The following is a 10,804-nucleotide window of genomic DNA, read 5'->3' as shown; positions in this document are numbered from 1 at the left end:
TGCCAGCTCTGTTGAAATCAGTGATGCCAAGACATCTGTTTTCCCGTCAAATCTGGCTTTTTTAAGTTCATCACTACCAAGCTGAAATTCTTATTATATTTTCATATAATATTTAATTTATTTTCTATATTTTTGTTCTTTTAAAAAAAAGAGTAAAATTTGCATGTAGAAGGCTTTAAAATTAATTGGTACATCGGCATCGCATGACAAACTGATACCAATTATGTAAAAATCGTTGAAATCATAAAAATTTTAACAAAGAATTAAATGTGAGTGAATAAAATTATCAACATTTTGTACAACTTTTTTGCTTGAAATTTAAATGAACTTCCCAATAAAAACACCTTTTTTTGCTGCTATAAAGTTGGCAGCACTGGTTAAAATGCAGCCCTGGTTGTAAGCTCATGTTCATATCGGGCGCCCATTTAATTTGAGCGATAAATTGATAAATTGAACGGATATTATTTATGAGAGTAAATTAATGTTTACTTCTTAATTAATTGCAGTGATATTTTGCTGCACTGCATTAACGTTTAATAACAACAACGCAAATTGCGTCTTCTAGATTTTTTTTGCTAACGTCGCCATTTTTCCTGCCATATAAAGGAAGTTTACCGTTTTATTGCTGACATCGCAAAAAATTAGCAAAAAAAAAAACGAGTTGAATTTTGACATTTCACGTTTTTTGCAATTCATACAAAGTAAAGTGTAAAATGACTGAATTAAATTGGGATGATCCCAATTACGTTGAGGAATCGACAAAATATTCGCAATCGACATATGGAAAATACGGCGATGAGAAAAACAAACACGACGGTTATTCGCGTGGACACCGTTACTCCGGCGGATACGATAGTAACCGGAGAGATAATCGTGAGCACGATGACAGAGATAAACGCTCGTCAAAGAGAGATTATGCGTTCTATGAATCGATGGATATCTCAGAGAATATGGTGGGTCGCATTATCGGACGCGGTGGATCGAATATAACGCGTATTCAAAACGATTTTAATGTTCGAGTTGAACTCAGCAAATCCGAATTGACTGTTAAAATCTTGGGAGATTCCGAGTCGAGTGTTAGAGATGCTCGCAGCCACCTGGAGAAGCAAACTAGCAATGAAGATCGGGAGAGGGATCGGGATCGGGAGAGGGATGCTGGATATGGATATGGTCGTGCTGACAGAGACTCGAACCGATCTGGCGGATATGGTCGTTCTGACAGAGATCAGGGTGGCGGATACAGACGTTCCCAAAGAGACCCTGACGGGAATGAAGGTAAAAGAGGACGCAGCAGCTATGAATTTGCGCCAACTCCGGCAGCAACTGAAACTCCATTGAATGGCGACTTGACGGGAAAAATTGATTGGGATGCATTAAACACGGCTTCGGTAAGTTGAGATCAGTTATGCGGCTACAATCAGCTTATATAATAGTAATAATTTAATCAGGCAATAGCTCAGGCAGCTCGTTGGGCCAAATGTCCGCCGCTTACCAAGAACTTTTACAAGGAATGCCTAGAGGTGGCTGACTTATCGCCCACGGATGTGGAAGACATGCGCAGGGAGAGCAACAACATCTCGGTGGCACATGTGTTCGAGGCAAAGGAGGGCGAAGTGCTGCCCCCCATTCCGAATCCGGTTTGGCGCTTTGAACAGTGCTTTGCCGAGTATCCCGATTTGTTGGAGGAAATTCAGAAGCAGGGATTCCCCAAGCCATCGCCCATACAGTCGCAGGCATGGCCAATACTGCTCAAGGGTCACGACATGATTGGAATTGCCCAGACTGGAACAGGGAAGACGCTGGCCTTTCTGCTGCCCGGCATGATACACACGGAGTATCAGAGCACGCCACGCGGAGCAGCACGTGGTGGTGCCAACGTGCTGGTCTTGGCGCCAACACGTGAACTTGCTCTCCAGATCGAAATGGAGGTGAAGAAGTACTCCTTCCGCAATATGAAGGCGTAAGTGCGACTGATCACTTAATCGGTTAAAAATTGTAATTCATCCCGTTTTTATAGCGTCTGCGTTTACGGCGGAGGCAGTCGTCAAATGCAAATTTCGGATGTGGAACGTGGTGCAGAGATTATCATTTGTACACCCGGTCGTCTAAATGATCTCGTCCAAGCGGGAGTCATCAATGTGTCGTCAATTACCTATCTGGTGCTTGATGAGGCCGATCGCATGCTTGACATGGGATTTGAGCCGCAAATTCGCAAGGTTCTACTCGACATTCGTCCCGATAGACAGACGATAATGACATCGGCCACCTGGCCGCCTGGTGTGCGTCGTCTGGCCCAAAGCTATATGAATAATCCCATTCAAGTATGCGTTGGTTCCCTCGACTTGGCAGCCACACACTCCGTGAAGCAGGTGATCGAGTTGCTGGAGGATGACAGGGAAAAGTTTAGCGCGCTCAAATCATTTGTTAAAAACATGACAAAGTCTGATAAAATCATTGTATTCTGCGGTCGCAAGGCACGTGCCGATGATGTCTCCAGTGATCTGTCCCTGGACGGATATTCGACGCAGTGCATCCACGGCAACCGAGAGCAGAGCGATCGGGAGCAGGCTATAGCCGACATTAAGTCGGGCTTTGTTCGCATTCTCATTGCCACCGATGTGGCATCTCGTGGTCTGGACATTGAGGACATTACGTGAGTATGCCAATCTTACAAATCTATTCCATTCCATTACAAGCATCTCATTCCTTTTCAGACATGTTATCAACTATGATTTTCCGCGTAATATTGAAGAGTATGTCCACCGTGTGGGCCGTACAGGCAGAGCCGGACGCAAGGGAACATCTATTAGCTTTATAACACGCGAGGATTGGGCCATGGCGCAGGAGCTGATCAAAATTTTGGAGGAGGCTGATCAGGAAGTGCCAGAACAACTGCGGGACATGTCCAAGCGTTTCTCGGCTATGAAGGAACGTCGTGCCAATGAAGCTGGAGGAGGACGCGGCTTTGGAAGTGGTGGTCGTGTAGGAGGGGGAGGCGGTGGACGTGGAGGAGGCGGTCGTCGTGACCGTTACTAGACCATTGAACCATACTCGCATTATGCAATGAAGCAACAAATATTAGTTTTAAGGAAAAACAGACAACGCATTGAAGCGATTAAATTCATATCTACGTTTGTACTTAAATAGCATACGCTACATTCCAAGTTATATGTAGTTATAAACAAATAGTAATTAAAAAAGGTTTGTTTTTATTCAAGTTGCTTTTAGTTTGTATCTCCGGCGTATTTTTGTAATAATTCCAGTTTGCGTTTTCGCAACAGCGCCTCCTGCACATCCTGTTGTGTGGGCACGGGCACGTGAGCGGTGAACCGTGGAGCGAGTAGACCCAACGGGTCGTTCTCCGCCGCCCGTGACTTGGCATCCTCGGCAGCTTCGCGTGCTGGCCCGGAGAGCGGATAGATTTCATCGTCGTCTTCCTCGTCGTCAATGATGCGACCGTCGCGTGCCATTTTCTCCCGCCATTCTTGAACCGCCTTTTGCAGGGCGACTCGCTCAATCCTCTCCTCCAGCGGTATTAGGACACCGTCTTCGTCATCTCTGTATCCATAGTACTCGGCATCAATATCTTTCATTAATTCAGCACGTGTCTTGCGCGGCGGCGGTGGTGGATCCTGTTCAAACAGTTCCCGCACGCCCGGCAAATCCTTGGCAGCTCCAAAATACTTGTAGCCACGATTACCCGGCACCTCACGCCCCTCGGCATCAAACATTTTTGGTCCATAGCGACGGTAATGTGGACCGCCAAGTGATGATATCTGATTTTCCCAGTGCCGCTTCTCGCGCAGCAGCTTGTTGATTTCATCGTTGAGATCACGTATGCGGAATTCTCCCAGACCGGCTAAAGTGTGAAACCATTTAGTACGGAGCTCTCTCAATTAATGTAACATGCTCTTACCGTTTTGAATTTGTGCCACTTTCTTGGAAATTTCGCGTATAATCTCCAACCTGAACTTCTCACACTTTGGCAGATCGTGGCATTCCGAGGCCAGATAAGGACGTCGTTCCTTCTCTCCGGACTCGACTTCTTTGGCAGCTCGCCAACGCGCCAGCGTCGTCCTGCCGACAGATACAATAGAACATTTAAATCGCCTTATCGCGTGTGTGAAACATTATACTTACATTGCCTTTTCCGCATTTCTCGCCTATAAACATTAAGATTCAATAAGTTTATAACATAGTTCAGAAATTAAACGTTTACTTACCATAATTATTTATTTTGTTATTATAATGTTTGTGGTGGCTCGCCGATAATTCGTCTATTGTCATCGACCAACAAATTGCCATTCACCATAAATTTAGTAAATATTAGTCGACAATAACAGCTGTTATGTGATCACTGTTACCAATTTAGCTATTTTATAACTAGATATTCTAGATATTTTCAGAATACGATTGCTAAAAAATATATTAAATCACTCTTAGTCGGAAATTTTTCAATTTTTTCTTTTTCAATTTATAATCAGCTATGTTTTGCTATTAGTATTTCTTTTAAAGCTATGTAAAAGTGCACGTGAAAATGCTTTCCAGACAAAAACAGCAACTTTTAAAAATTCTTTAAGAAGTTGTCAATATGTTAGCTAAAAAAATTACCAAAAGATTTTGTTGCGAATTTCAAGGGTGGCAGCATTAAATTAAACGGCAACTGTTTGTCTGCCAGGTGGCAGCATTGTTATTTTTCTTTTGGAAAAATTAATCGAACCAGATCGTAAATTTTTAATGGGTGGCAGCCTCTGCCAAATATACTGCTGCCTACGCCATTTATTTGCAAGGAAAAAAATTAACAAAACAGAGTAAAAATGTTGGCGCTTATCAACAGAATCCTGGACTGGTTTAAGAGTATCTTCTGGAAAGAGGAAATGGAGCTGACACTGGTCGGACTGCAATTTTCTGGCAAAACGACATTTGTCAATGTTATTGCAGTGAGTACATTTTGCAAATAATAATGAGTATGTTGGGCGGCGGCTGTTCTGTGCGGGGGCGGAGTGTGCTGCAGGCTATGACAATTCATCAGAAAAAAAGTACGAAATTGAAATCCTCAGGCTCGTTGTTGTTGGGGGGACAAGGAATGGGGCCGGTGACAAATCGAGCGTTTTTGCTGCTTTCTATTGATTTGCCTTTGTTTCGACGTCACACACACTTATCATAGTTATATTATTTTTTTGTTTGCTTCAACTGCTGTTCATTTCCATTGTGTTAATTATTTATTTTTATTTGGGCACTGGTTTCATAGTATCAGTTTTAAATTGAGAACTACGAATATTTGCGTAAATGATGACATTATCAGCTTTTGGTTTGGTTCAACCCACCCCGCCCCCTAGCACAATTACTGATAAGTCGAGTTCTTAACTTACAATAGAAACTCGAAATTGTACATATAAACCTAAATACGGGTGCCTTTGTTATAGGATCATTGATGACTCAATGCATTCACGGCAAACAGCACAATTAACAGAATAGTTGACATGCCCACATCTCCTACGCATACAATCAATAAAAATAGATAATGTTAAATTTATGATTTCTCTCCTATTGTAATCTGTAGTCCGGCCAGTTCGCTGAGGATATGATACCCACAGTTGGTTTCAACATGCGAAAAATCACCAAAGGCAATGTGACAATTAAAGTTTGGGACATTGGCGGTCAGCCTCGTTTCCGTTCCATGTGGGAGCGTTACTGTCGCGGCGTCAATGCAATTGTGTAAGTAACTTGCTCTTAAAACTCCTTTAATCATCACTTATGTGTTCTGTTTTTGGCGTATTCTAGTTATATGGTGGATGCTGCTGATTTGGACAAATTAGAAGCGTCGAGAAACGAACTACACTCTCTGCTAGACAAACCGCAGCTGAATGGCATTCCAGTGCTCGTCCTTGGCAATAAACGTGATCTTCCAGGAGCGCTTGACGAAACCGGACTCATTGAGAGAATGTGAGTACTCTAAATCAATATATCTAATTACATTATAATCATTTCGAATGAAACTCTCAGGAATCTATCGAGCATACAGGACCGGGAAATCTGCTGCTATAGTATTTCGTGTAAGGAGAAGGATAACATCGACATAACGTTGCAGTGGTTAATTCAGCATTCGAAAAGCCAAAGTCGTTAGATTATAGCCTACTAATTTTTACACACAAATACACAAACACACACACATAAGAAACACCGACACACACACAACGTTAGGCACTCTCGCATACACACTGAACAACTATATTAATTTGCAGTATATCTATATATATAACATAATTTGGAGTAGGGTGTTAATTGATGTATGAGAATGATTTTAAGGGGAAAACTATTGCAATGTCTCGTTATGATTGTTTACATGTGTGTTTGTATGAAAATTCACCGTGCCGATCTAAGAAAATCGCGTTGGGGGTGCTCGTTTTTAGGACCGAATGTCTCGAATTTGTAGTTCACAAAGCAGGCAAATGTTAATTGATAAAATGCCAACGGATTCTGTTTAAGTCTAAATACACACCCACACACATACACACTCCCATTTTGACAAATACAAACACATGTACACAGCGAGAAATCGCATAGTATTTTGCATTATGTGCTTTCCAACTTGATCATCTCCTACAGCCGTTGAGTTTTGTGTCTATTAATTTGTTGCTTCGATCAACAATAGTTAGGCTTATGTTTAGTGTTTATTGGTGTGATTATGAAAATATTAATTTTTTTATAATTTTTATATAGAAATATACATACAAATATAAATTATGATTTACATCTGTAATTAGATCGCAAATATTTATTTTTAAATTACATTTTTGCTTAGCGGAAATTTTAAAAAGACATTTGAAACTATATATTACCACATTTATACATGTGAACATGATACGTGCAACAAAATGAACTAAAACAATCTTGATATGCTTTATGGCAATTGCTAAAGGTACAATATAAAACAATAACGAACTGCAAAAGAAACCAGTGTAATATACATCGATGGTTCTGTTTCTGTATAAGTCAATTTTGTAATTGTTAAATCCTTTGCTTTACTACCATAATGCAAGCGCCAGCACGCTTTTTGTATCATCCGTGTCCTTCACACAATTAAAACATATTATATTTTATATTTTAATAACCAATTAAATTAAAAATTACAATATCTAATTGAAATAGGGGAAACCCCCGAGCGAGCAAACCTTAAAAACTAATAAAGACAATTATAAAAAAACGAAATATAAAAAAACGATTCCTATTAAGATGATGCTAATCGACTGTGAAATACTTACGTTGCAAATATTTCGAGAATAAATGTGTTTTCAAAATAACCCCAAAAGTATGTTATGATAATCGATCCCGAAAGTATGCTATACAGAGGTGTTCTACAAGTCTCTAACAGCGCCAAAGCAACCCAAAAGCAATTGTTGGGGCTCCTGAAAACAAGCAAGCATTGCTTTCAAATGTCTGAAAATTGATGAGAGATTTCACAAAATGAAATAATTATTGAATTAGACTAAATTAATTTTAAAAATGTTTTCAAATGCAATTCTCTTTATAAACTCTAGAGATTTCTGGAACACACCTGATAAGTCTGTGCGAACAAAAAGCGGATGGGTTTAAAACAGTCCTAATGATTAACACTTTTTAAAAATCACCTTCGTTGAAAGGATTTTCTGAATAATTTGAATTCTTAATTTTTTTTGGTATCAGACTTTAAATCTTAATTTTTTACAGATCTACAGGACCTTTACAAACATTTTGTTATATTTTCAGATTTGTTCACTTTTAATCAAGTTCGTATATCATAATTAGTGTAAGACAACCCAAATAAATTTGTTTGTGGGACGTTTAATTTTTGTTGTAAAAATCATGCCAAAAATTGTTAGTTGTAAAGTTGATATTTCAAAAGACGATATAATTTCAAACTTTTATAACATTGTCAAAGCTCGCCCGATTTTCTAGCGAAATGCTATTTTGACCATGGCCCCTAGTTTCATTATACTTTTAAATTTCTGCAATGGATCTTTCCTTCTTATACCAACTTCTTATGTCATCTCTAGTATAAAGGAATACTATTATTTTGAATTTTGAATCATTGTACTTATACGTTCAAGTTCTGGTACTGGAACCGAAAGGACAAAACCGAACTACTATAGAACCTTATGTCAAAATAGATTCTTCGGTACTACCGATATTTGTCTCGATTTGATTCCCTGACTACTCTCCAGACGTTTTGGTACAGACAATGATATATGTACACAAAGATAAACCTGGCCAAATCCTCAAAAAAAAAAAAAATTCTTCGTAAAGTCATAGTTGATCAGAACATACAGAAAATGCTGTCAAACCCATGAATCACAGACAAGTGACAACATAGTTGTTAGCCTAGGCCAAAGTGAGCATCAAATATTCTAAACATATATTGAAAATAATTTATAGTCGCATTTGAGGCGCTGCACAAGACTGGTAGTTGGCCACCCAGTTGTCGGGGCAGTCGAACAATTGATCAATGCCTCAAATGCGAACGAATATGAACGCATAAATACTCCTGACCGGCGGGGCACGAACCCAAACGAGAGCCCTTTCTGTAGACGGTGGCAGAGTCAACGTCAGAGTCAGGCTAATTAGGCATTCTGTGTGCAGAGCGAGGCCAGAGTCAGAGGCAGGCTTCCAGGAATACGTGTCAAGTGCTTGGTTAGATTGCACTGTCTGTTTGGTGCACTACTGTCTTGTCTTTGGTTGTGAATTCATTTGTCTTGGAGGGCCCGAGCACGAGCCGTATGCCGTGTGACTCATGAGCAAATATTCTCATGCCTGGCGTGGTTTCCTGCTTCCTTTGGGCTGCGCATTAGGTTCGCTGCCTAAGTCTTTTGTTTTGGTACCCCTCGTCTAATAATTCAAATTGAGTTAATTACACTTTTAAATGCTGGAAATTAACATTGCGCTGATAAGAATCTCGTTGCTGTATCTATGCTTGTTTAGCCACAAGCCACAAGCCAACTAACCTGGCCATAACTACAACGACAGCGACAACGACGTGCGCAAGCTGGACAAGCTCATAAATTTTCATAAACATAACAAAACTAACATTACACAAAACAACAAATACAAATACATAATTTCAGATTTATGTTGTGCACAACAACAACAAGAATAACATCATGGAATGCCCGTAAAAACAAAGAGTGTTTAAAAAACCAAAGTTCTGTTTAATTTTTTTTTTGTAGCAGCTTGTGCGACTTGTGCTGATTAAATAATGACAATAAAACATGCCCAAAAACACAGTTGTTGCCAAATAAAAAAATAAATAAAAAAAAGATAAGAAGAAAAACAGCAACAACATTTAAATATTTGCAAACACAACCAAACAAGATCATTTGTATGCGCCACCACAAACGCCATCGCCATCGCCATCGGCATTGGCATCAACATCAACATCGACATCGGAATCGCCAGTTCTCAGTTAGCCGCGTGACTACTTTGAAGAAAAGCCGTCAAGCCAAAACCTGGGCGGGGTGTTGACCATAAATATGCGCAGACATAAACGCGTTATAATATATTAATTAGCCAATGCCAATAAGGCAACAGCTCAACCAGATGCTGTCAGCAAATCGCATAGATTAACTAATTGATGTGGTGCTCTTTTAGCTGTTTGGGTGGGTTGTCTCTCTTGTTACCCGCAGTTGTTGCGAGACATTGAAATTATGCCTAAATATATTTTAATTGAAAGCACAGTGGCCACAATGGTCGAATGGGCCCACCAAAAGTGTGTTGGCCCCAACATGCTGTGCCACCTGAAAAGTTCCTGGAAATGCAGCACTAAAACAAAACCAAACGCTGGCTAAAACAATAAGCCAAACAACAGCATGAAGAGGTAAACGAAGCAGCAGGCATAAAGTTCAAACCTTAACAAGATGAACAAAAGGCTGACTCGGACTCTGTCTCTGACTCTGCCTCTCCCTCTGACTCTGTCTGTGGCATCTACCTCGCAGTACTTGCCAGACTCGTGGGCAACAATTTTCATGTTTCTTATGTATTTTTTTTTGTTTTGTTCTGAAAGTTTGCCTGTCAGTAGCAAATATCGCAGCAGCAGCCACAGCAACAACAGCAACATGAAGCAGGATACGATGACAACAACAACAACAACGACTTTGCCTGACAACCAGCCAAATGCAAATAAGTTTGTCTCCTCACTGGCTTTTCTGCTGAATTGGCCAAGTTGTGGAGTCCGCCTATGTCTGATTTCCACCTTCAGCTTCAAGTGGGTCTACCTCTCACTCTGTCTCTCTTTCTCTCTCTCCTTCTGTCTCTGTCTTTCGCTTACTCGATCTGTAGTCGTCTCTCATGTGATTTATCAGCTTTTATCGCCTGCGCCATTTGCCATGGAACTTGCCAGCTGCTTTGGCCTAGGCCATAGGTGAGCCATAATTCACGCAACAACGATCCCAATACCAATACCGATACCAATACCAATACCAATACGTGGCTGCACTAATAAAGTTCTCAGGTGTGAAGATGCTGCTGCATCTTATTCTCTCTCTCGCAGCAACAACTCGCTTTAATTGATGACAACATCTTGGAATTTTTGTTGGTATTTTTGCGCTCAAGTTGTCTTGTCGCCTTATTTCACACTCGCATTCCCAGCGGCAAAGACAGAGACAGCAAGAGAGTGAGAGAGAGACTGCTATGGCCAAGAGCAATGCGAGCCAGCTGTGGACAGAGGGCTAACTGAAATCTCTGGCTGTGTGCGCTGAAATCTGTTAAATAATGAAACATTTGCACGATACTGGAATCGTATCGGGCCTCAGCCATAGCCATACAATCCTCA

The 10,804-nt window shown here is 40.6% G+C and overlaps 3 protein-coding genes across 3 annotated transcripts; 2 read left to right on the top strand and 1 right to left on the bottom strand.

Moving 5' to 3' along the window:
- The first annotated feature begins 385 nt into the window (after window positions 1-385).
- On the top strand, window positions 386-3,076 carry LOC117791244 (probable ATP-dependent RNA helicase DDX43). Its single transcript, XM_034630945.1, has 4 exons — window positions 386-1,388; window positions 1,449-1,960; window positions 2,018-2,653; window positions 2,715-3,076. The coding sequence occupies exons 1-4, from the start codon at window positions 714-716 to the stop codon at window positions 3,034-3,036; spliced, it is 2,145 nt and encodes a 714-aa protein (XP_034486836.1). The 5' UTR covers window positions 386-713; the 3' UTR covers window positions 3,037-3,076.
- A 39-nt stretch (window positions 3,077-3,115) lies between these two features.
- LOC117791245 (pre-mRNA-splicing factor ISY1 homolog) lies at window positions 3,116-4,285 on the bottom strand. Its single transcript, XM_034630947.1, has 4 exons — window positions 4,224-4,285; window positions 4,141-4,163; window positions 3,917-4,077; window positions 3,116-3,859 (listed from the first exon to the last, which is right to left on the bottom strand). Exons 1-4 carry the CDS (start codon window positions 4,224-4,226, stop codon window positions 3,225-3,227), a joined length of 822 nt encoding a protein of 273 aa, XP_034486838.1. The 5' UTR covers window positions 4,227-4,285; the 3' UTR covers window positions 3,116-3,224.
- A 461-nt stretch (window positions 4,286-4,746) lies between these two features.
- Window positions 4,747-6,579, top strand: LOC117791787 (ADP-ribosylation factor-like protein 8). Its single transcript, XM_034631669.1, has 4 exons — window positions 4,747-4,940; window positions 5,564-5,718; window positions 5,785-5,946; window positions 6,007-6,579. Exons 1-4 carry the CDS (start codon window positions 4,818-4,820, stop codon window positions 6,125-6,127), a joined length of 561 nt encoding a protein of 186 aa, XP_034487560.1. The 5' UTR covers window positions 4,747-4,817; the 3' UTR covers window positions 6,128-6,579.
- Window positions 6,580-10,804: the final 4,225 nt, after the last annotated feature.

The sequence above is a fragment of the Drosophila innubila genome, assembly GCF_004354385.1.
Source record: "Drosophila innubila isolate TH190305 chromosome 3R unlocalized genomic scaffold, UK_Dinn_1.0 2_E_3R, whole genome shotgun sequence".
In the NCBI taxonomy this organism is placed as follows: Eukaryota; Metazoa; Arthropoda; class Insecta; order Diptera; family Drosophilidae; genus Drosophila; species Drosophila innubila.
The sequence above is the reverse complement of the archived record's forward strand: the minus strand, read 5'-3'. Positions and strand labels throughout refer to the sequence as shown.